The sequence below is a fragment of the Ursus arctos genome, unplaced genomic scaffold, assembly GCF_023065955.2.
Source record: "Ursus arctos isolate Adak ecotype North America unplaced genomic scaffold, UrsArc2.0 scaffold_33, whole genome shotgun sequence".
NCBI lineage: Eukaryota > Metazoa > Chordata > Mammalia > Carnivora > Ursidae > Ursus > Ursus arctos.
In genome coordinates, this window is record NW_026623019.1 from 27,176,538 (window position 1) to 27,202,730 (window position 26,193).

Genomic DNA, 26,193 nt, shown 5'->3' on the forward strand with positions numbered 1-26,193 from the left:
TATCATACTTCCTCTTTGTATTCTTTTCTTCTTCCAAACAAATAAAAATTTCCTCTGCTGGTTTCAGATTTACATTCTAACTTTACCTTTCTAGTGGGTTATCCCTAACTTATTAAGACCTACTGTTACACTTTTTCTTATTTTTCTTTTTCCTAAGTTTATCAGTATCTATGCCTTTCCTCAAAAATAAGGATCATTTAGTATTCTCTCATCTCTTTCCAGCTCCTATCTGAAACGTTTTAGTTTACATCACCTAGAATTTCAGTTTTGGATTGTTAGGAGTTTTTTTTCCCAATTTTATCCTTCTTTTTTTCCTTTTCATTCTCTATTTTTTGTCCTAACATTTTAAGACAATAATGAATTTTAAAAAGTTACTTGCTCGCTTTTTCTTCCCACATCTATATAACATCGTACTGAATTTATTTCTCTTCTTGGAGCTCTTCTCAAAGTTTTTAAATATTTTTTAATTGTGGCAAAATATACATGACATAAAATCTACCATTTTAACCATTTTATTTTTTGGTCGTGATAAAGTACACATAACACAACATTTACCACGGTAACCATTTTTAAGTGTACAATTCAGTAGTGTTAAGTATATTCTCATTATTGTGCACCCATTAAACAGTAAGTTCCCATTCCCTCCTCCCTCCAGCCCCTACCAAACACTATTCTACTTTCTGTTTCTATAGATTTGGCTACTTAAGGTATCTCACTTAAGTGGAATCATATACTATTTGTTCTTTCATGTCTGGCTTATTTTATTTAGCATAATGTCTTCAGATTTCATCCATGTTACAGCATATGTCCGAATTTCCTTCCTTTTTAAGGCTGAATAATATCCTATGGTGTATATGCCACATTTTGTTTATCCATTCATGCTATGATGGACACTTGGATTGCTTCACCTTCTGGCTCTTGTGAATGATGTTGCCATGAACATGAGTATACAAATATCTAAGTCTGTACTTTTAATTCTTTTGGGTATATGCACAGAACTGGAATTACTGGATCTATGATAATTCTAGAAACTAGAAGTCTAGAATCTTACAATAATTCTATGTTTCAGTTTTTGAGGAACTGATAAGGTGTTTTACATAGCATCTGGACCATTTTACATCTATATTCTCACCACTAATGCACAGGCTTCCGATTTCTCCACATCTTAACACTTGATGTTTTCTATGTTTGTTTGTTTTTTTTAATAGCCATTCTAATGGGCGTAAAGTGAGGTAGCTCATTGTGGTTTTGACTTGCCCTTCCCTAATGATTAGTAATGTTGAGCATCTTTTCATGTATTTACTGGCCATTTGCATACTGTCTTTGGGGAAATATCTATCAAAGTCCTTTGCCCATTTTTGAATTGGGTTGTTTTCAGATTGTTCATTGATTGTGTATATATATGCAACTGATTTTTGCATTTTGACTTTGTATCCTGCTACTTTGCTGAGTTCATTTATTAGTTGTTGTTGTTGCTATTGTTGTTTTTAAGTAGGCTCTATGCCCAGAGTGGAGCCCAGTGTGGGACTTGAACTCACAACCCTGAGATCAAGACCTGAGCTGAGATCAAGAGTCAGATGCTCAACCGAATGAGGTGCCCAGGCGCCCCCTCCTTTATTCGTTCTAACAGCTTTTTTGAGTATGTGCGTAGCCTTTAGGGTTTTCTACATATAAGATTATATCATCTACAAACAGAGATAACCTTACTTCTTCCTTTCCAGTTTGGATTCACTTTATTTCTTTTTCATGCCAAATTCCTCTGGCTAGGACTTTCAGTACTATGTCAGATAGGATTTAACGTAGTAGACATACTTGCCTTGTTCCTGATCTTAGAGGAAAGCACTCAGTCTTTCGCATGATTTTTGGTGTAGGTTCTCCATAAACGGGAGTTATGTTAGTTTCTTTCTGTTCCTAGTTTGTTGAGTGTTTTTATCATAAAAGGGTATTAAATTTTGTCAAATGCTTTTCTGCATCAATTGATCATGTTTTGTTTTGTTTTTTCCTTCATTCTGTTTATATGGTGTACTGAATTACTTTTTATATGTTGAACCATCCTTTACCCTGGAATAAATCCCATCTAGTCATAGCGTATAATCCTTTGAATATGTTGTTGAATTTGAGGGGTGCCTGGGTGGCTCAGTCAGTTGGGTGGCTGACTCTTGATTTTGGCTCCAGTCATGATCTAGGGTCCTGGGATGAAGTCACATGTTGGCCTCTGCACTCACTGGGGAGTCTGCTTCAGGCTTCTCTCTCTCCCCCTGCCTCTTCCCCTGCTTGTTCTCGCTCTCTAAAATAAATAAATAAATCTTAAAAAATATGCTGTTGAATTTGGTTTGCTAGTACTTTGTTGAAGACTTTATTCATAAGAAATATTGATTGATAGTTTTCTTAGTTTAATGTAGTTCTAGATAATGCTGGCTTCATAAAATGAGTTGGGAAATGTTCTTCCTCTTCAAAATTTTGGAAGTCTTTGAGAAAGATTGGTACTAATTCTTCTTTAAATATTTGGTAGAATTCACCAGTGAAACCATCTAGTCCTGGGTTTTTGTTTGTTGACACCTGTGATTTCTGATTCAATCTCCTTACTAGTAAAAGGTCTATTCAGATTTTCTACTTCTTCATGATTTGGTCTTGGTGGGGTGTATGTGTCTTGGAATTTTTCCATTTCATCTAGGTTATTGAATTTGTTAGTGTACAGTTGTTCATTGTACTCTCTTAAAATTCTTTTTATTTCTCTAACATCAGTAGTAGTATCTTCCTTTTCATTTCTGATTTTAGTTATTTCTGTCTTTTTTTTTTAGTCAACATAACCCAAATATCAATTTTGCTGATTTTTTTAAAGAACTAACTCTTGGTTTCATTTTCTCTACTGTTTTTCTATTCTCTATTTATATCTGCTCTAATCTTTGTTATTTCCTTCCTTTTGCTGGCTCTGGGTTTAATTTGTTCTTCTCGTTTTAATTCCTTAGGTTGTAAAATTAGGCTGTTGATTTGAGATCTCTCTTCTAGAATATGTTTACAGCTATAAACTCCCTACTTGGCACTACTTTTGCTGCATCCCGTAAGTTTAACTATGTTGTGTTTTTATTTTCATTTACCTCAAGATAGTTTCAATTTCCCTTATGATTTCTTCTTTAACCTATAGGTTATTTAAGAGTTTCTTGTTTAATGTCTATATACTTATGAATTTTTTAGTTTCCCTCCTGCTGTTGATTTCTTGTTTCATTTCATTATGATTAGAAAAGACTCTTTATATGATTTCAGTCGTTTAAAATTTTTAAGACTTGTTTTGTGGCCTAACATATGGTTTGTCTTGGAGAATATTCCTTGTGCACTGAGAAAAATGTGTATTATGCTGTTGCTGGAAGGAGAGTTCTGTATATGTCTGTTAGGTCGGATTTGTCCACAGTGTTGTTCAAGTGTACTCTTTTCTTATTGCTCTTCCATCTAGTTATTCTACCCATTATTAAAAGTGGTATCCTAAAGTCTCTTACTATTATTGTGCTCAAGAGTTGTTTTTTTCTTATTTAAAGAGGGTGTTTGTGTAGCAAAGTTTCTGAGGCCTTAAATGGTAGAGGTTTGTTTGTTTTTTTTTTTAATTGCACGCTCTTCTTTAAATGACAGTCTGGATAAGTGTGTGAAATACTAGCTTTGGAGATTTTTCTCCCCTTCAGTACTAAAATATATATATATATAAAACTCAGTTGTCCTCTTGCAGAAGTTTTTGACTTGTCTAAAATGAATATTATCTATTCATATGCAAGTGATCTGCTATCTCTCTCTGGAAGTTTTTTTTTTATTTTGATATTCTTAAATTTTACTATAATGGGTCTGAGTATAAAAAGTATTCCAATAATAGCAATCTGTGTTAATTAGCCGTGTGGGAGTCTATGCAATCTTCATTTTAGATAAAAATTTTGGAGAGGTTGTTGACTTTGAATTTTATGAGGGCAGGGACCATGTGTTTCTGGTTCATGGGTGTATCTTCAGTGCCTAGCAAGGTTTCTGACATATGCTAGGTGTTCTAAATAAATATTTGTTGAACGAATGACTAAATAAATAGACACATAGGGGACTGCCAACTTTTCTAAGATTCTATAAAATTTATTAGTAGAGCTAGAGAATTCCACTGAATAGCTAGAGAATTTTTTTAAAGATTTTTATTACTTTTTAAATTTGTTTGAGAGAGAGAGAATGAATGGGGGGAGAAGCAGAGTGGGAGGGACAAGCAGACTCCACCCTAAGCATGGAGCCTGATGGGAGACTCAATCTCACAACCCTGAGATCATGACCTGAGCTGAAATCAAGAGTCGGGCACTCAACCGACTGAGCCACCCACATGCCCCAACAGCTAGAGAATTTTTGTGGCAGAAAAGAATTTGGCATTTAATAGAATTTAAGATTAAACTGAGTTAGTCCATTAAAATGGTCTATGGATTATATATGATATAAAAAATACATAGGAAAAGAGTCATGCAAATTATCATTGGTTTATATATTTATATCTGGAACCTGGAAAATATTAGTTTCAGTAGAAAATGCAGCAACCTTTTGTACATGTCGTTTGTCACATTATAGTTGGTCTACAGCCCTTTCTCCCCTACTAAACTGTGACCAGCTTGGAGGAATGACCTGTTTTGAATACTGTAGTTGACAAGATTGGTACTATACTCCTTTAGACTAGTAATATATATCACTATATAATAATTAAAATTCTTTTTTTTTAAGATTTTATTTATTTATTTGAGAGAGTGAGAGCTAGAGAGAGAGACCACGAGTGGGGAGAAGAGAGAGAAGCAGACTCCCCTCTGAGCAGGGAGCCCGATGCGGGGCTCGATCCTAGGACTCTGGGATCACAACCTGAGTAGAAGGCAGACGCTTAACTGACTGAGACACCCAGGCGCCCCAATAATTAAAATTCTTAAAAGTGGAAAGAAGTGGTGGTTTTCTTTTTTTCCTTCAAGAATATCCACTTAGGATGTAATGTACACCATGGTGATCATAATTACTAACACCATATTGTATATTTGAAAGTTGTTAAAAAGGTAGATCTCAAAAATTTTCATCACAAGGAAAAAAATTTTATAACTATGTATGATGACAGATGTTAACTATACTGTGGTGATCATTTCACAATATATACAAATATTGAGTCATTATGTTGTACACCTAAAAGTAGTAGAATGTTATATGTCAATTATATCTCAATAAACAAAAAAAGAATATCCATGCATATGAATGAATGCTAAGTTTTTTAAGAAGCAGAAGAGAGAATGGGGACTTTCTTTGCTTAAATCACTTTTGTTTTGGTTCTAGGCTTGTTTTGCTTAGTCATATAATTTTTTTCTAATAATAAACAACCGTGTATGAGCTCACCATCATATTCTCTGCTTCTTCCAATTGCCATCTGAAATAATAGCAATAATGTCCCACTTTAACAGATATGTAAATTGTCACAGACTTGGGAACTGATACAATCTTTCTTGAAAAAAAGCAATAAAAAGGTTGATAGATGAAAAAAAAAAGATAGAACCTGTCATGATTGTGAATATGGAAAGACTCAGGACAATGCACAGCCACAAGAGGCATTATTGTGACAAGAAGTCCTTAAGAAAATGCAATTATTGCAGGCTGTTAGATATTGAGATTCTGTTTGTAAAAATGAACTACATAAATAACTAACAGCAAGAAAAATAAAGCCCATGTTTTTCTACAGAAATTGAATAAATTCTTGAAATTTAAGAAGGTGCTAACAGTCTTGAAAATACAAATTCTTTGGGTTTTGCATTTCTACTGTGCAAAAGTGGTATGGTATATTTCAACCAGTCTGTCAAATAATCTATGCATAAATTGGAGAGAGCAGTTCCCCTGAAAGAGTTGCTTTATATTAACAAAAATAGTATCCAGTTTAAAAATAAACTCGTTTTACTTTTACATGATTTTCATATTTCCCTGTTTTAATTAGTTCCTAGAGTTAATTACTTACTAACCGAACACTGTCAATTCCCTGATCATGCCATCTCATTCAAATATATTGATTAATATAGGGCAATGTGATAAAATGATACTTATGAAGGAAGCACAATATTATATTTGCTTTCAGAATAAACTCCCATTCAAGTCTGCACATCCTGTAATGACCACAGAGTTCCCTTTTATATTGTTTCACAGCTCCTAAGATGTCACTCCCTTCAGGAACATATTTGAAAAGTAAAACTTTGGCAACCATTTTTATTAAGTCCATAAGCATACTTTTAAAAAATGTGATTTTTAAGATGCTAAACCTGTGTCTCTTTTGAAACAGTTGCCTTGTTTAAAGAATTTAAGCAATGAAAATCCAGGTAGTCACAAATGATGAAGTGATATGGTCTAAAATAACTTAGGGAAAAGTTATCTTTTACAGAAATCACATCGAATTTTAGACTTGAAATGGACCCTATAAATCATGTAATCTGAAAACATTTTTCACCCCAGGGTAAAGACTGGAAACATTTTCAACCTACAATTTTTAATGTAAGCCAGATACTTAATATTTCTATCCTGCTTGGTGAAAGTAAATCTACATTTTTTGCATTACCTAGATGTTATTCAAATGTAATTCCCATTACTTTAACTGGAATCTTTTGAGAAAAAAGATTCTATTATGAATATATGATAGGTTTTTAGAGTTTACTTAATTCCTTAGAAAAATACATCTTCATTAGTATTTTTCTAGTCGGGCAAAAAGTTTTTCTGTGGTACTTCAATCAGCTAATTTTCTATGCTGCCACATTTTTGGGTAAATGAGTGAAGGGAAACAGTCCAAATATTAATGCGATCTCTTATTAACATATAATGTCCTTCTTTGTCTCTTGTAACTTATTTGATTTTAATTCTACTTTGTCTGTTATTAGCATAACCCCTCCTTCCCCACCCTTTCGTTTACTGTTTGCATGAAATATCTTTTTCTACCTTTTCACTTTTAACCTGTCTGTGTCTTTGAATATCACATGAGTCTCTTGTAGACAGCATATGGTTGGTTCATGTGTTTTTCTCCATTCTGCCAATCTCTGTCTTTTAATTGGAGTTTAATCCATTTATATTTAAGCTAATTACTGACAAGGAGGGACTTATTCCAACCTTGTGCTATTTATTTTCTATATGCCTATAGCTTTTTTTGTCCCTCATTTCCTCCATTACTGTCTTCCTTTGTGTTTAAATGATTTTTTTTTTTTGTAGTGAAATGTTTAAATTCCTTTCTCATATCCTTTTGTGTATATTCTACAGCTATTGTCTTTGGTGGTTACTATGGGTATTACATTTAACATCCTTAAGTTACAACACTTTAATGTGAATTTATACTAGCTTAATTTCAATAATATAAAAAATTCTGCTCCTTTATAGCTCTGTCCACACTCCTTTTACTTTTTGATGTCACAAAATTATACATTTATACATTGTGTGCCCACACACATAAATAATTCTTTTAAATGAATTAGTCTCCTAAATTATGTAGAAAACACAACTTGGATTTACAAAGGTTACAGTAATACTAGTTTTTATAACTAATGATTTTTTTCTTTAAATGTATGTTTCCTTAATCATGTAGAAAACAAACAAAACATATATTAATATGTTCCAATAATACTAGCTTTTATAATTTCCCCTGTATATACCTTTATTGATATCTTTATTTAGCCATAAACCTTTGAGTTACTGTCCTATGTCCTTTCACTTCATCTTGCAAGATTCCATTAAGCATTTATAACTGGTCAGGTCTAGTGGTTACAAACCAGCTTTTGTTTATCTGGGATTGTCATAATTTCTCCCCCACTTTTGATGGACAATTTTTCAGTTTTTGTTGACAGATTTTTTCTTTCTTTCTTTTTGCACTTTGGATATATGGGCTATCTTCTGGCCTCCAAACTTTCTGATGAGAAATCTGCTAACGATCTTGAGGATCCTTTGTATATGATAGTTTACTTCTCTCTTGTTGCTTTCAAGATTCTCTCTTTATCTTTGGCTTTTGGAAGTTTGATTATAATGTGTCTTGGTATGGGTTTCCTTGAGTTCATCTTCTTAGAGTTCATTGAGTTTCTTGGATGTTTATATTCATGTTTTTCATCAATTTTCAACCATTATTTCTTCAAATATTCTCTGTGCCCTTTTTCTCTCTGTTTCCTCCTTCTGGGACTCCCCCCATGTGTATGCTGGTCCATTTTATTGTGTCTCCAGGCCCCTTAGGCTCTGCTCAATTTTCTTCAATCATTTTTCTTTCTGTTCCTCCGCCTCAATAATTTCCATTCTCTTATCTAAAGTTCACGTATTCTTCTGCCTGATCAAATCTGCTTTTGAATTCTTCTGATAAGTTTTTGATTTTAGTTATTGTGCTTTTCAGCTCCAGCATTTCATTTTGCATATTCTTTTTAGGTTTTCTATCTCTTTAATTTCCATTTTGTTCCCACATCATTTTCTTGACTTTCTCCATATCTTCCTATTGTTCTTTGAGCATTTTTAAAGACAGTTTTAAAAAAGTCATTATCTAGAATATTTGCCATTAGTTCTTTTTCAGGTACAGTTACTGCCGACTTATTTTTTTCTTTGGAATGGGTCATACTTTTCTGTGTCTTTGTATGTTTTGTGACATGGATAAATGGTTGGACATTGGACATTTGAATTTAATAATGTAGTAACTCTAAGGATTTCATATTCTTACCTTCACCACGATTTGCTGTTTTTGTTATTGTTTTTGTTTTTATTTGTTGTAGGCTGCCTAGGATCAACTTGAGGTGTAAATGTAATGTTTTCTTAGGTCTCTTCTGAGCCTTTCCCTGGGCATGTGTGCTCACTTTCTAATTTTCCTCATGTATGCAGTTTTTTCAAATGTCCTACTCTTTAATATCTGGTTCCCAAAAGAAAAAAAGGCAAAAAATGAAGCGGCGGGGGGGGGGGGGGGAAGTGGGGGTGGCCCTTTAAATACCCAGGCTCTCACTTCAGTCAGAGAGGGAGGGGCTTGCAACAATGAGGGTAGGTGCAACAATGGCTGCTTCGCCTTTGTGCTTTTGTTATTGGAAGCAGTAATCAGCAATCAGAACACAGATTCTCTTTGTCTACTCTAGTTCCCACAGCTTTGTGCAAGCTGTTTGAGGAACACATACACAACTACCAATTAGTGGCTAAGGGGTGGTGGATGGTTTGCTGCTACTGTGCTAGGATCTGAAATTGACCAAAATTAACCACGATTCACCGTCCCAAGTCTTCCCTGGAAGCTGCAAGCCTTCAACAAACTCTGGAGTTCCAAAATAGCTACATTAGACAGATTCTGCCTGTTCAGTTATTGCCTAGGTGGGGAGACGGGTTCCTGGTGCTTCCTACTCCACCATCTACTCAGAATCTTCTCCTAAATAATAGCAGTTTTGATTCTTCCTTTCTAATATCTATAATTTATACCTAGTTTTCTTTTATTATTGAAATGACGGATCTATGTTCAACAGATGTGGTGATAAGAGATATCTTTGTGTTCATGGTTTTAAAAGGAGCATGGGTACCATTTTGCCATTTAGTGTCTCCTACAGGTTTGGATGGACACCTTTATTAACCTAAAGTAGTTTACTTCTGTTGCTATCTTGCTAACATTTGGTTGAATATTATAAAATGATTTTTTCATCTCTTAAGATGACCTTAGAATTTTTCTCCTTTAATCTATTAATTAATTATACTACTAGATTTTCCAATTTGAAACTATACTTGCATGCCTGAGGTAAACTTAACTTGGTCACGATGCATTATTATTATTGTTATTGTTATTCAAAGTTAGATTTGATTCACTACTATTTTATTTAGAATTTTTGCATCAGTCATCATAACTACAGTGGGCTTATAATTTTCAATTGTCGTACTGTCCTTATTAGATTTTGCTGTCAAGATTTCACTAAGTTGATAAAATAAGCCGGGGAGTTTTTCTTCTATTCTCTGGAAGAGTTTATATAATAATGAATGTGTCTATTCCCTTGAATATTAGATAGAATTTGCCTATCTAGCCATGTGGATCTGGTCTTTCCTTGGAAGGGCATTTTCGACTCCTGACTCAAGTTATTTCTTAACAGTTATAGTTTCATTCAGGGCATCTTTTCCTTTTGGACATATTTTTAAGGGAATGTACATTTTAAATTTCGGCATGAAATTGCTTAGCGAATGCTCCCATATTTTTCTAATCTTTGAATTGGCTTTAGTTTTGCCCTATTTTTCATTCTTAATGTTTATTTGTATTTTTTCTTCTTTTTCCTGATGCATTTTACCAGTCATTTGCCTACCTTATTTTTCTTTTCAGAGTTAACTTTTCACTTTGTTTATTACTGCTATAGTATTTTCTTATTACTCTTTCATTAATTTCTGTTCATTATTTTTCTTCTATTTTCCTTAGGACTAGTTGTTCTTTTGTAACTTACATTGAAAGTATAGATCATTTAGCTTTTCTTCTTTCTCAATATAAGCATTTTCTTACTCCCTAAGTACTAATTTATTACTAAATTTGATGTGCACTATTTCTATTATTATTCAGTACTAATGGATGTTGAAACAGCAGAACCCGTGAGATGAAATTAGAATAGAAATTCATTTATTTGTTGCACTGTTCATTCAAACCCACTTTGAGAGCTAGTTTTTCTCCATACCCTTGAAAGGAAATTAGGAAAAATCATATGAGTCTTCCTAGTCTTTCTCAATAAAAAATCTTGTGGTCACTTTTAGCAACTAGACAAATAAGCAGAAAGTCTCAGTTTAAGACAAGGCAAGAAACAACAATTGTTGGAGAGGATGTGGAGAAAGGGGATCCCTCCTACATTGTTGGTGGGAATGCAAGTTGGTACAGCCACTCTGGAAAACAGTGTGGAGGTCCCTTAAAAAGTTAAAAATTGAGCTACCCTATGATCCAGCCATTGCACTACTGGGTGTTTACCCCAAAGATATAGACGTAGTGAAGAGAAGGGCCATATGCACACCAATGTTCATAGCAGCAATGTCCACAATAGCTAAATCGTGGAAGGAGCCGAGATGCCCTGCAACAGATGACTGGATTAAGAAGTTGTGGTCCATATATACAATGGAATATTACTCAGCAATCAGAAAGAACGAGTTCTCAACATTTGCTACAACATGGACGGCACTGGAGGAGATAATGCTAAGTGAAATAAGTCAAGCAGAGAAAGACAACTATCATATGATTTCTCTCATCTATGGAACATAAGAACTAGAATGATCAGTAGGGGAAGAAAGGGATAAAGAAATGGGGGGGTAATCAGAAGGGGGAATGAAACATGAGAGACTATGGACTATGAGAAACAAACTGAGGGCTACAGAGGGGAGGGGGGTGGGGGAATGGGATAGGTTGGTGATGGGTAGTAAGGAGGGCACATATTGCATGGTGCAGTGGGTGTTATACACAACTAATGAATCATCGAGCCTTACATCGAAAACTGGTGATGTACTGTATGGTGACTAACATAATATAATAAAAAATCATTATAAAAAAAAAAGAAAGTCTCAGTTTAGCAGTTAAGTCAACTGTGACATTAAAATTAAGATTTCTACACTCATTCAGACTTAAAGTTCTTCCTCTACCAGAGCTCATATCTGCTACAGGTGAGATGTGTGCAGTGAAAAAAGTAGGGATGACTGCTTCTTTTATAAGAATTATGCCTCTGCCTTCCTCCCCTACATACTAGGTTGCTTCTGAATTTTCCAGGATTAATCTTGGGAAAAGGAGATAAAGTAAGGAACAAGAAAGGTCTTACTTAACTGTTATGAAGTTACTAGGCTCTCCTTAAACATCTTTCTCCCACAGGGTGCTTTCCTGTGGTCTTCAGTCAGTATTTTACCCCTAGGCATCCAGCTTATCCAGGTCCCTGATTAGGGTCATCTAGAAGTCACTGCTGTCTTCCTCTCACCTAAGACCCACATCTACTCCAAAAGTGCATCCTTTTGTCATCCTTTATAAGGTGGCCCCCAATGTATCAGCTTTTTTTACTCAACTTCAGAGCAGTTAGCCAGTCACAGTACTTGTCCTTCAGATTTCTAAGGTTTGAGGCGAACGGCCCACCATGTCCATAAAATTCCATATTATGCATCTTAAACTTTCCAAGTGATTCCTCTGAAGCCTCTTGCTTGTCTAAAAGTGTGGGACTTAGCAATGCAACAGCCTTATCAGTCTCTTCCTCTAATCTCCCATTCCCATCCTCTAATTCCTCTCATCTAATCCTTTTATATCCTCAATGTAGATGAGGAGTTAGGATCATTAATATCTATGTTGGTGACTTCCTTTGGAAATACTATATGGAAGAACTATCTTAAATTAAAATGTGAGGTTTGTGCTAGGACTTGGAGCTGAAAGAGCTTAAAAACTTATTTTTAACTCTGCTTCACAATTATTTTCTAATTTCCAGCATGATTTTTTTAAAACTCTGACCTGTAAGTTATTTAGAAGTGTTTCTAAATTTCCAAATATATAATCTTTTAAAAATATTTTTTTAAAATGTTGACTTCTAACTTAATTCATGGGACCAGAGAACATGATCTGTATAAATCAGATTGCTGGAAAGCTGTTGAGAGTTGCTGTATGACACAGTTCATTGTTAACTTTTATGAATGTTCCCTATGTGCTTGTGAAGATGTTTATTTTCTAATAATAGAATGGAGTATTCTATATATGTCTATGAGATCAAGATTGTTAATTGTGTGGCTCAATTCTAATTTCTTCTTAGTCTTACAATTACTGTGAAGAATATTAAAAATTCCTACCATGTTTGTGGACTTATCATTTACCCCTTGAAATTCTGACTTGTATATATTTGGGACTGTTAATAGTGGTGATAAGTTGAAGACTTTTTACCTACCTGGCAAACTAAGACTTTTATCATTTATATGGTTAATTTCTTTATACTTAATGCATTTTACATTAAAGATTGTTTTTTCTGATATTCTTAGCATTTTTATTAAGAATTTACACATTTTTTAAATATTCCATTACATATACTCTGACATCTAATGTAAATACTTTGCTTAGGAGCAGTTATCTCTTCTCTTTTCCAACAGAAATATCTCAAATGCCTTAAAGTCTTCCAGTCCACTATTATCACATTTTTACTTCTGCCCAGTGTTTTAATTTTCCTTTATTTTTTATATATCCAAATTACATCATCATTTAGTTTTATATAGGCAATGGTTATTTGTTCATTTTGTTAGGCTTAATAATTCTTACATTTCAGATCATTTGGTTTTTTTAGTTCAAAATCCTTAAAAAGGTCTCGCTGTGAGAGTCCATTGGTGGTGTTTTTAGTTTTATTTGAAAATATTCTTATTTTGCTCTTATTATAGTTTGGCTGATTATAAAATTTTAGGTTGATAGTTATTTTCTTTGCCCTTGGAAGTTACTATCCCATTGTCTTCTGACTTCTTGTTACCATTAACTGTTGTCTGTTAACTTTTATCAGTTAAACTGTCATTCTATTCTACCTAAGTAATCTTTTTTTAATGGCTGCTTTCAAGATTCCTGTTGCTTCTGTAATTTTACTTCAACGTGTCTAACTACTGATATATATATCTTATATTCCTATTATTTTATTATTTTTAATTATTTTATTTTATTATTTTATTATTTTTTGTATTGCACTCAATTCACTATGGTTCCTGAATCTGAGGTTTCAGCTATCGTTTCTTTCAACATTTTTTTCCCCTCAGCCTCTCCATTCATTACTTCTGGAAATTCAGTTTTACCTCCATTTCTCTTAACCTTTCTTTTGTATTTTCTATCCACTTGACTTTCTGCTCTGTATTTGGAGTCATTTCTTTAGATCTTTCCGTTCATGAATTCTCTATTAGGGTGTGTTTAGTCTGCTGTTTAACTTACCATAGAGTTTTTAATTTAAATAATTAAAATTTTCATTTCCAGAAGTTCTGGTTCTTTTAACAAATCTATTTGCAGTTTTCTGACAGTGTCATTTGTTCCTTCTCATGTTTTCAGTTCCATTTTCAAAAATATTGGTAAATATTTTAACTATACACAAACACTTGTATCTAATACTTCTGTTAACTGAAATCACTATTTCTGTTGCATGTTTTCCCTGCTGGCTTTTGTTCATGGTAGCTTGTTTTATGCACTTTTTTTTCAGTTTAGGGATTATGAATTGTTTGGGATTTATCTCTGAAAACTTTGAGGAATCTTTGTTTTAATGTTTTCCTTTAGAGAAGATGAGCTTGCTTCCTTCTTCCAACCTAGATGCTATTAACCTGACACTACATTATGTTATTATCTTGGCTTGGGGCTTCCTCGATCATACAGGTTATGTGAATTAAAATCCTAAATCCATTTGAGGATATGGTAGTGGTTTCAAAATGTCAAAGGAAACTGACACACTTACATACACACACACACACACACATGTAAAACCCTGTTCAAAGAGCCCATGCCAAGACAGACGAGTCTCTCTTCTTCATCCTCCTCCTTTTCTGCTTTCTAGATTTTCTTCTACCCAGTAATTTCACTGAGGGAGTTGCCTTTCAGGGTTTCTGATTTCAAGTAGGGTTTCAGTTCCAGTTTGTGATCTTGTAAGAGCTTAACACCATGTCTTCTGTCCCCATAAGACAGAAAAAACTCAGACCTTCTGTAACTGAGATGGGCAAATGACTCCAGGGCAGCAGTGGCATAAGTGCCAGCTTAGTAAGCTGGTTTTCGGTTTCCTCCTTATTTTTGGCCTATGAGCATTTTACTTTTATTTTTGCTTGGCAATGCATTTTGGGTATTTTTATTATACTATTTCAACCTGCAGGTCTTGATGTTTTGTTGCAGGATTTTTAGGCTTATTACATGACATGAGATATGGAATATTACAAGAAACAGAATCACAGGCTTTCATTTTTCAAATTAAAAAATATCTTCTATGAAATAATATTTTTATATACCTATCATATTGGAACAAGAATGATGAATCATGTTCCAAACCTGATTTTGTTATTTGCTATCTGTGACCTTGGGAAAATAAGCTAATATTTCTCAAACTATCTTATTACCTTTAAGTTAGAGCAATGGATCAAGGACCTCTGAGATTTCTTCAAGTTTTAATGTTCAGTGAGTCTGTGAAGTAAAATGGCATTCGTTCAAGATGTAAAATGGCATTGTTTCAAGATGTAATAATCGTCACATTCCTAGCACTAACCTGCCATTCACTACATATCTTTCACTACAATTGGCTCAAGCTTTAAATTGTCCTTTTGTTGACCCAGGTTTTTGGTTTTGTTTTTTAATTGTAGTAAACACACACACAATTTACCTTCCTAATCATTTTTAAGTATTCAGTTCAGAAATGTTAAGTATAGTCATACGGTTGAATAATGCTGCCTTTTAAATGCTAAAGTCTAGATTACTAATTGGTAAAGGAGACATCCATTTCTACCATGACTACCTTGCTCCTACTCCTTTCTTCCTTTCTTTCCCTTGAAACAGTGGCTGGAACATTGTATCAAGGCAGAAATGCTACAACTTAAAGTCATCTAAGAAATTTTCAAAGTTCAAAGTTTTCATACTGCTATGATCTGTTTGTGTCCCCTCAAAATTCATATGCTGAAGTCCTAATGCCCAAAATGATGACATACACACATGTGGAACCCTTATGAATAGAATTAGCGCTCTTAAAGACATACTACAGAGTCTTCTAGCCCTTTCCCCCAAATAAGGACATATCGAGGAGGAGCCAGCTATGAACCAGAAAGAGGGGTCTCACCAGAACCAACCATGCTGATGCCTTGATCTTGGATTTCCCAGCCTCCAGAACTGTGAGAAATAAATTTCTGTTGTTTATAAGCTACCCAGTCTGTGGTATTATTATAGCAGGACAAATTAACTGAAATACGTACCTATTTTTTCCTGAGCTTTTCTGCTGAATTAACATACAACTTTGGAGGTCTATGAACCACATATAGATATATATTTGATTTTTACAATGTGAACATAAAAAAATTCTCTGGTAGAATATTAGAATCTTCTTTCTCAAGGGTTTCTTTGATATTCAAGTAATATTCTTTTGAAATGTCTATGTTATCACACTGTTTCTTCTCTTCTTGTAGTTTTAATAAGCTTAATTTTGCTAGTCCTCCTTTGCCAATGATTTTGTATATGATCTAGTTATCCAAGATCAATTATATTGACTTCAGGAATTCCTAAATGTTTTTCAAGACTTTCAATTTCACTTTGCAGTGATTAACATTACAGTGTTAGATGTGTACAACATCAGAACTTAGACAAGGATGTCCCTACAACGGCCTCAGACAAAAGCTACTGTTAAGTGGGGGAAGGAATGTTTAAGGATATCTAATTTTGTGAGGCATCGAATTCACTAAAACACATTTTTATGTCATGATTTTTTTCTGCTTCACTTGCATCATAAACGTGGTGGTGAGGTTAAATAATAAATACTCAGAAATTGAGGCTTCCCTCCTCTTCTGTTAGTCACAAGAGTATTCCTTCAACCAGATGATCTCTTTCATTTAATTAAAAATTTACTTCTGATTTTATTTCATCACTTCTATTTAGATGTCATCCCTTAAGAATCAAGGTCTTGGGGTTCCTGGGTGGCTCAGTTGGTTAAGCGTCTGCCTTTAGCTCAGGTCATGATCCCAGCGTCCTGGGATCAAGCCTGTGCCAGGCTCCCTGCTCACTGGGGAGCCTGCTTCTCCCTCTCCCTCTTCCCCCCACCTGTGTTGGCTCTCTCTCAAAACAAAAACAAAAACCTTAAAAAAAATAAAAATCAAGGTCTTAAATTAGTAGACCACTGGAAAAATAAGACAATATTACACAACTAGTTATTTTAGTGGGGGAAAACAATCAAATTTTTCTGGTAGTTGTAAAAAGAAAAAAGTAACCTTGGTTGAAATTTCCAATTGCCGCTGATTTTAGAGACACTGTGAAAACAGTTTAAGTAAAACAGATACATTTCATCAATTCCAAGAAGCAGATTTTTTCCCTACTTTAAAAAATTTCCAGTATCAGGATGCATGTTAAAAATCAAGAGTTACAATTTATATAATGAGCCGCTTTTTTTTTCTTTTTTTCAGCTGTACCTAAATAATATGCCTTACAATCCATGGTGTTTTAAGTTAGAATGTAGTCTAAAATTTTAATCTAAGTAATAATGTACTATCAACTATTAGCTAAAATATTAAAATGAAGAAATGGTTATCTAAAATACAACTTTCAAGTGGATGCATTCCATTGCTATGTAATAGCAATCCACATATTCCTTCCTACAACCTGGTACTGTTTTTAGATGTTTTACTTATCCTAGTTAATTCTTACAACAACACAACAGCAATAGCAATCCTCATATTCCTTCCTACAACCCGGTACTGTTTTTAGATGTTTTACTTATCCTGTTTAATTCTTACAACAACATTTTTCTATGTAGGTTACTGTTACTTGCCTCTTTGTTGTCATGAGTTAGGACACTGAAGTTATGAGGTTAAATGACATAACCTCTCAACCATGTGTGAGCGCCAACATCTCACACATAGTGCATTAGATGTTTCTCTTAGATCCAAAGTTTCTACCCGTTGGTAAACAGAAACAAGTGCTATTCTAGATGAAGGATTTTATGAAAACATATTGCTAATTGTTAGTATCTCTCAAAGAATAGATACCTATTGGCAGCAAATAGACATGGTTTTCCTCATTTAGACCCTTTGGTTGGTAGAATAATGAGCCCCTAAAGACGCTCACATCCTAATCCTTGGAAATCCTTGGAAATGAATATATTACTTTACCTGGCAAAGGGACTTCGCTGATGTAATTGAGGGTACAGACCTTCAAAGGGGATGATTATCCTGGATTATTCAGGTAGACCCAGTCTGATCATAAGATCAAAGAATGTTACCCAGCTGCAATCCGAGGAAGATGTAGCTATGGAAGGCTGAGAGAGAGGTAGCAGAAGGAAGGTGGCCATAAGCCAAGGAATGTGTAGAAAGGCAAGGAAACGGATTCAGCTCGAGAGCCTCCAGAAAAGAATGCAGCCCAGCTGATTCCTTGATTTTAGCCTAAGGAGACCCAAGTTAGAATTCGGACTTACAGAACTGTACGATAATAAATTTGTGATATCCCTAATACTTTTGGGCTGCTCTAAGCCCCTAAAATTTGTGGTAATTTGTTACAGCAGCAATCGGAAACCAATACAGGCCCATTCAAGAAAATCTAATTCAATGAAGTATCCCTACAGTATATGAAAACACTGTAACATGTGCAGAAACCATTTTTGGATGAATCGGCGTCTAAGGTCTGGCAAAGCATTATATAAGTAGTGTCCATTAACTTGTGAGTAGTGTGTTATTCTGATGATGCTTTAACAAAAACAGTCCGACCGTCTGCTTAGTGTTTTCCCATAATGTCACACAAACCACTGTAACTGTAGATGGTACACGGAAAAACACTAAATTTTCATTGTATTTTTTACCTTTATCTTCTATTTATGGCATGCATTGCTGGTTTGGACTCACAGAAGTTATTTTTGACTATAGTGTGTGACCACTAAGTTTACTCGGCCTCCCGTGCGTGTCGTGAAGGGTTGGCTTCCGGGTGGGTATCCCACCCAGCTGGGACAGCGCTGCAGGAGGGAGTCACTCGCCTCAAGCTCTTGGGCATGCGCTACACGAGGAACACTACCAAGTACCAAATACAAGCCAGCAAGCCGCTATCGCGGACACGGTCAGCCCTTAAAAGACTGCCGCAGGTGCGAGCGCACGGGTATCTTCAGACCCCTCTGTTGTCCGCCAAGATCCGTACCAGGCAAGAAAGCGATATCAAACTTCGCGATACTTGCAACTGTCGCGAACCTTTGTGTTACCGGCTTCCCGGGGAAAAGATGGCAGGAAGATTGCTCCGCCCATGTGAACCAAGATTTTGTTATCGCGAGATCTCAATGACAGTTCAGGAGCCTGATCTCGCGGGATTTTCCGAACAGGGGCTGAAAGTTGCAGGGGAAGGTAGAGGTAGGGCCAACTCTGAAAGGGAGGGTAAGGGGTCCACTTGCCGGCTTGCCTCCTCCCCCGGCGGAACGCGAGATGACTAGGTGAGCGCCGCCTTGCCAGCCGCCACAGCGCTCTCCAGCTCTGCCGCTGCCTGGGACGCTGCCTCCCTTCTCCCTGGACCCTCTCACCTGTGTTCCCTCTCGTCCGCTGGCGTCGCGCTTCAGGGGGGCGATGTACGAAGGGCTGCAGGAAGTGGCGTTGGCCTCAGTCTTCCCGCCCGTCTCCTCGTCCAGGTCTTCGGCTGCCTGTCGAGTGTTGTACGCAACCAGGCTGCCCGGCCCCTCCCCCTGGCCAGATGGATCCCTCTGCCCCCAAGCCTCGCGCGGAAACCGCCGGCAAAGGTACAAGCTCCGAGCCCGCCTCTCAGCCCAGGCAGCTGTCTTTACTGCGCTGGGTTGGACCCGTTCCTGACAGTTCCCTTGGGGTTGGGGTTTTACCCGGTGGCTCTTCTGAATGACAGCTGGAGTCTGGCACCAATTCCTTGGTATTCAGTGTTGAGAACCTGGACTCTGGAGTCAGACTGGATCTAGTGCTAGCTCTGACAGTTTCTTGCTGAGAAACTTTGGGCAGTTTCCCCATCTGTAAAATTGAGATTATTGCGGAGTTCTTGTGATTACTAAATAAGATGGTATATGCAAAGCACTTACGTGACCCAGCTTCTGGTCCACAATAAGCACTCAATAAATGTGTGGTATGTTGATTCTTTAGGCTTGTATGCCCCAGTTCTTAGCGAATGGTAGAAGTTTGTTGTTACATAGGTGAATAAAGGTTGAGATATTCAGTTCACATTATTTGATAACACACAGAGCTTAATATGTGATGTACTGAATCAGGGCCTTAGAGTCAACATTTATCGGGTCCTCAAGAGAGGGTTTAAGGAGGTTGTGGTTATCTAACACAAGTCAAATAGAATGCCTTTTGCCCCCATTATTTCATTATTAAAAGTGATACAAGAAAACTATCAGATATTGAGTATTTGTTATGTGCCCAGCAATATGCTGATTGTTTATCCCCATCCTTCTTTGAGAAAGGTATCGATCTCATTAAATAGATGAGGAATTCAGAGCTAAAGTTTAGAGAGGTTTATGTAATAAGCCTCAACTCTGAAGGCTAGGAATTGACACTACAACTCAGGGATCACAAATATAACTACCCATAGAAGCCTGGCAGGTGAAATAAGTAGTGAAGCTGCTGAGTGGAGATTGTAGTGACTGTGATGCTCAGACCTCAGTTAAAAGGAGCAGGGACTACTCAGTTCCAGGGACTTGTTCATTCATGTGTGCATGGTACAGTATGTTTGCCACAAGGTCAAATAGCTTGGTTCAAATTCAGGATCTGCCATTTTTAAGCTGTGTAACCATGGGCAAGTTGGTTAACCTTTATCTGTTTCACCATTTGTAAAATGGAACTAACAATATTATATGAAGTCATGGAATGATGGTGGCGAGGCGTAAATGAAATAAAGCACGTGCCTGGCACACGTAAGTCTTCAAATGTTAGCTCTGTATAAATATGTGTTAGTCCTACAAGTATTTCAATTTCAAACAGTGTTCTAGGTGCCCAGGATATAGTAGTGAACTAAGTAAGTCCCTGCTCTAGGGAACTAAGTTGAGATAAACAATAACAAATATTTCATATTTTTCTCTGAAAATGGAATTAAACAGGACAAAGGAAGAGTGGCAGGGAGTGCTATTTTAGATTCAGTGGTCAGAGAAAACACCTCTGAGGAGATGCCATTGTAGCAGAGACCTGAATGTAGTGAAAAACTCAGTCATTTGTGTGTTTAGGGAGAGTGTTGATGGAAGGAACAGAAAGCTCAGGGGCCGTGAGATGGGAGCATGCTTGCCGTGGTTGAGGAATAGCAAGGAGGCCAGTCTGGAATGAAGGAGGAAAGGAAATGGCGTTAAAGAGGACCCTCCATTCAACCCCACAGGAAGTCCTCCCAAGTTAAGCTATTTGTTCTAGAATTTGATACAGAGAGATTCTAGCCTTTGCCCAAACTTAACAGAATCTATTTAGTTCTAGAAATTATTCAAACTAAGGAACTAAATAGATGTCCAGAAATTGTGTGAAGCCCACAGGGCTTTTGCACATGCTGTGTGCTCAGAGATACTCTTGTTAGATCTTCTTCCCTTTTAAATAATGTTTCTTCAGTACTTCTTTTTCATAGCACTCTGTTGTTATCTTCTGAAGCACTTATTACAATTTCATGTCTGTGAGCTTTTTAGTATGTGTCTCCCTCACTAGGTATCTAGGATCTGTGAGATCAAGGATGTGTTTTTGTTAATAAATTCAGCACATTTATTGAGTGCCTACTGCGTGCTGATGCTGGGGATAAAACTTGAAAAATACAGACATTTTCCTGGAAAGGAAATTACTCTCTAGAGGGAAAGGCAGATAAAAACAAGTAAACATAGTCATTAAACATTGTAATATGAGTTATGGAGGCAATAAAATACTGAGGTACAGAATAAAAGGGTACTCTACTTTAAATAAGTGGAGGAGATGACATAAAAACAGCTGAGAGAAGATTGCTTAGCATGTTTGAGTACAGGGAGAAATTGAGTTGGAGAGGTGAGTATTGGCAGATCATACTGGGGCTTATAGGCCATAGTAAGGAGTTTGTAGTTTATTCTTTATGCAATGATAACTATTGAAAGATTTTAAAGATTTACTAATAATTTTATTTTTTTAAATTTATTTATTTATTTTAGAGAGAGAGCATGCAAGCAGGGGGAGGGGTAGAAAGAGGGGAAGAGAATCCTCAAGCAGATACCCCACTGAGCATGGAGCCTGATGTAGGGCTGGATCCCAGGACCCAGAGATCATGACCTGAGCCAAAATCAAGAGTCAGATGCTTAACTGACTGAGCCATCGAGGAACCCCAGTAATTTATATTTTTAACTAGTATTGCTGCTTTGTGTAAAATGGATTGTAGGGGGGGAAATGGTGGCAGCAGAGAGAATGGTTAGGAGTTTATAGTGGTAATTTAGGAGAAAGCCAAAGGTGGCTTTAGGGCAGAGGGCAGCAAACTGTGGGCTAGAGCCAAATCCAGCCTGACACTTGTTGTAGGTAAAGTTTTGTTGGAACAAAGCCATGCCCATTTGTTTATGTGTTCTCTGTCCCTGCTTTTGTGTTACAAGGGTAAGAGACAGTAGAGCCTGCAAAACTAAAATAATAAATAGCTAAAATCTGATTCTTTACAGAAAAAGTTTGCCGACAGTTGTTTTAGAGAGGTGGTAGCATGATGGAGGGAAATGATACATTTTGAGGGAGAACCAGCAGGACTTTCTGATGGATTGGATGTAGGGAGTAATATAAAAAGAGGAATAAGGGCTGGCTGAAAGTTTTCTACCATGAAAAGTTGGCTAGATGATGATGCCATTTAATGAGATTTGGAAAGACTAGTTCTGAGCAAAGTTCAATCATTATCATTTTTGACATTTTTTTTTTTATTTTATACCTATTGTGTGGTACGGTATTTGGTAGGTAATTGGTGTTAAAACATATATGTTGAGGGGCGCCTGGGTGGCGCAGTCGTTAAAGCGTCTGCCTTCGGCTCAGGGCGTGATCCTGGCGATCGGGGATCGAGTCCCACATCAGGCTCTTCCGCTATGAGCCTGCTTCTTCCTCTCCCACTCCCCCTGCTGTGTTCCCTCTCTCGCTGGCTGTCTCTCTGTCACATAAATAAATAAAATCTTTAAAAAAAAACAAAAACATATGTTGAATAATAAACTCATTAATGACTTAAGTCTTTAAAAATTGGAAGGCGTTTTCTGGATGGGCAAACAAATCATGTGAAACAGAAATAATGTGTTAAGAATTGCTATAAGAATTAATTCAGGTCTTAAGGCTCAAATGGTACTGTTATGAAAATAGGGCCCAGTAATCTGTTATCCCTGTACAGTGGATCAAGGTTTTAGTTTCATGTTAAAACTGTGTCTTTTAGAATTGTGTGACAGTTCTCAGTTTGGGTTCAAAGATTAGAATAAGAGAACAGATTTTTCTCGGGCTACTTCTAATTGTTATGCAAAATAACCTTACCAAAGTTAGAGGGAATAATGGTTTTACTTTTGAGGAACAACTGATGAGGAATAGCATAATGAGCTATTCGTGCTTAAGAGAGTATAGATATATTAGTCATATTATAATCACAAATATTATAAAAATCTAACGACAAATCATTGGAAAGACCCTAAGAAACTACCAATGGTTATCTGACCTCAATAAGAAATATATGAGAAAAATAATTCCTAGTATTCTTACATCTGTAGTCATACAGCTCCTCTGTAATTCTGGCTATAAGAAATTCCATTTAGAAAATTATTTTTACTTAATTTCTTCTATTTGGTATCTTTTAATTATACTGGTTGTATGATCTAAAGATGTTCCCTTCCCTATTCATAGTGCTATATTTTCTGAATAGAAAATAAAATAGTCGGAGCGTCTGGGTGGCTCAGTGGGTTAAGCTTCTGCCTTCAGCTCGGGTCATGATCCCAGGGTGCTTGGGATGGAGCCCTGCATCAGGCTTCCTTCAGTGGGGGGACCTGCTTCTTCCTCTCCCTCTGCCACTCCCCTGCTTGTGCTCTCTCGCTCTCTCTCTCTCTGTCAAATGAATAAATAAAATCTTCAAAAAAAAAAAAAAAGAAAAGAAAATAGAAAGCTGTGCAATGAAGCACGGAATAAATACATATAGACAAAGGGGTCAGATTTTTCAAAGAATAATAGAATCTTAGCAGAAAGAGATCTTAGAATTCATCACTTTTTAAAGAACTGCAATCCTTGAAAACCTAGAAGAGAAAAAAGTTGTGGCAGGGCTGGCACACATCACTCTGTAGTTTCTGTAGTTGAATTGGAGATTCCCTTGGTTAGTTGTATACAAATTCAAGGAACAGTTTAGAAGCAGCAATATTGACAAGAAGGAACAGCTGTCTCCAGAGAAAGGAGATGGGAAAAAACAGACAGGAGAATCACAAAAGCATTGCTGTTTAGAGGATTTTAGCTTACTCATTATCAAGTCCCATTTACTATTAGTCTACCATATCATGAATAATATATGTAATGTTCATGAATCATCATGAGTACCTAAATTAGCAGTTCTCAACCCTGGCTGTGAATAAGAATGGCCTTTGAATTCAACAATATCCACCAAACAAAGTAATAAATAAATAAATAGAAATAAAATAAAATGAAATAAATAAATAAAAATAACAAAGTAATAAAACTGTGGCCCATAGCCACTGAACCATAATCAACAGAGTTAATGTCCAAGCATGTATGAGGAGATTGTGACACACAGCCAGGGTGAGAACCACTGGAAATAAATTATATATCCTTTCTTCTGCTTATTATAGGAGAACATCTGTTAATATGTTTTAGGAGAATATCTATACATGTTATAATTTATCTTGTTTCAGTAATTTGGAAAGGGTATTCATGTGAGGTACATTTTTTTTTTTCTCATAGCAGTGGATAAATGGGGAGTTACTTTATAAGTTAGATTTGGAAATTTTATTTTCTTCTTTATTATTACAGACATATGGCATCCAGGAGAAAGATGTCTTGCCCCTTCTCCAGATAATGGAACACTTTGTGAAGCAAGCATAAAATCTATCACAGTGGATGAAAATGGGAAGTCATTTGCAATCATCTTATATTCAGATTTTCAAGAAAGAAAAGTACCTCTTAAAAGGCTTCAAGAAGTAAAATCTGTTAAAGATTGCTCCAGGAATTTTATATTTGATGATGAAGATTTGGAAAAGCCTTATTTCCCAGACCGAAAATTTCCATCATCTGCTGTTGCTTTTCCATTATCTGAAGATGGAGACGCTATTCCTTATACTGTTAACAGGTATTTGAGAGACTACCAGAGGGAAGGAGCCCAGTTTCTCTATGCACACTTCATCCAAGGAAAAGGGTGTATTCTTGGTGATGACATGGGACTTGGAAAAACAGTACAGGTATTTCTTTTAATTACTTTATAATTGAAATTCATTAAAGTCATTTTATGATGTACCTGAATGGATACCACATACAAATCTCTATTTGTACTCTCAACTGTTATAGTAGCTATTGTGTGTGTGTGTGTGTGTGTGTGTGTGTGTGTGTTTCTCACCCAGTGGACAGGAAGGTCCTCAAAATTAGGATGGTGTGTAGTAATTATTTTATCCTCAGTACTTATTTAGTATCTGTGAAATACGTTATTCAAAATATTGTTTTGGTATAGCTTGGCTTGATTTTACCTTTGGTGATACTAGCACTAAAATATCAATTTATATTTAAAGTAGTTTGACTTTCTTAGCAATACTGTATGGAAGGAAAGTATTCTGACATTTGTTAAGGTATGTAACATGGTTAAATTGACTTCTTGCAGGCCTTTTGTGTATATTGTGTAGAGTTTATCATATCAGAAGTTTTTAAATCTGGGATCCCTGGACCACTAGGAATACCACTGGTGGACTTCAGAGAGGCTTCCTATTTCCCTAAAATGTGTGCAAGAATTTGTATACTTATATGCTTTTCTTCAGAAGGAGTGTATGTTGGTTATCTATTGCTGCATAACAAATTACCTCAAAATTTAGAAGCTTACAACAGTATGCATTTATCATACTACAGTTTCTGTGGGTCAGGAATCCAGGTACAGATTAGCTGGGTCCTCTGGCTCCACCTCTTGCAAGGCAGCAGTCCTATCAAGGTTGGACTAGGGCAGATTCCCTTCCAGGCCATATGGTTGTTGGCGGGATTCAGTTCCTTGTGGGATGTTAGACTGAGGCCTCAGTTTCTCATGAGCTATTTATTGGTGAAGGGCTCCCTTGGTTCCTTGCTACATGGGCCTCTTAATAGAGTTTCTTATAACATGGCAGCATGCTTCATCAGGGAGAGCAAGTGAGAGGGCAAGAGAGCATAAGTAAGAGAGAACCCATGGTCTTTTGTAACCTCATCACAGAAGAGACAGCCCTTCACTTTTGCCATATTTGCTTCTTTAGAAGCAAGTTGCTAGGTTCAGCTCTTAGTCAAGGGGGAAGATTAAACAGGCCTGTGGATACCAACAGGTGGGGATTATTGGGAGCCCTGTCAGAAGCTGCTTATCACAAAGGTTTGTGAACTAAAAAGATTAGAGTTCTGAAGCTAGACTTTATACTATACAAT

The 26,193-nt window shown here is 36.2% G+C and overlaps 1 protein-coding gene and 1 long non-coding RNA gene across 10 annotated transcripts in view; one reads left to right on the top strand and one right to left on the bottom strand.

Moving 5' to 3' along the window:
* LOC123002092 (uncharacterized) overlaps positions 1-19,588 on the bottom strand; it is a 40,220-nt gene extending 20,632 nt beyond the window's left edge. The window contains exons 1-2 of one of the 6 annotated variants that reach the window (XR_008956827.1): positions 19,173-19,588; positions 15,043-15,106 (exon numbers count right to left, since the gene is read on the bottom strand). This is a non-coding gene — a long non-coding RNA (uncharacterized LOC123002092). The remainder of the gene's footprint in view (positions 1-15,042; positions 15,107-19,172) is intronic. The other 5 variants (XR_008956824.1, XR_008956823.1, XR_008956826.1 and 2 more) reach the window with 5 other exon arrangements.
* The window catches only part of ERCC6L2 (ERCC excision repair 6 like 2), a 147,906-nt gene continuing 124,667 nt past the window's right edge, over positions 2,955-26,193 (top strand). The window contains exons 1-2 of one of the 4 annotated variants that reach the window (XM_048218348.2): positions 2,955-3,061; positions 24,580-25,004. In XM_048218348.2, coding sequence (XP_048074305.1) covers positions 3,013-3,061; positions 24,580-25,004 — 474 coding nt within the window. In that variant the 5' untranslated portion in view covers positions 2,955-3,012. Of the gene's footprint in view, positions 3,062-16,095; positions 19,386-24,579; positions 25,005-26,193 lie in introns of those variants that run through there. The other 3 variants (XM_057305535.1, XM_026518837.4, XM_048218349.2) reach the window with 3 other exon arrangements.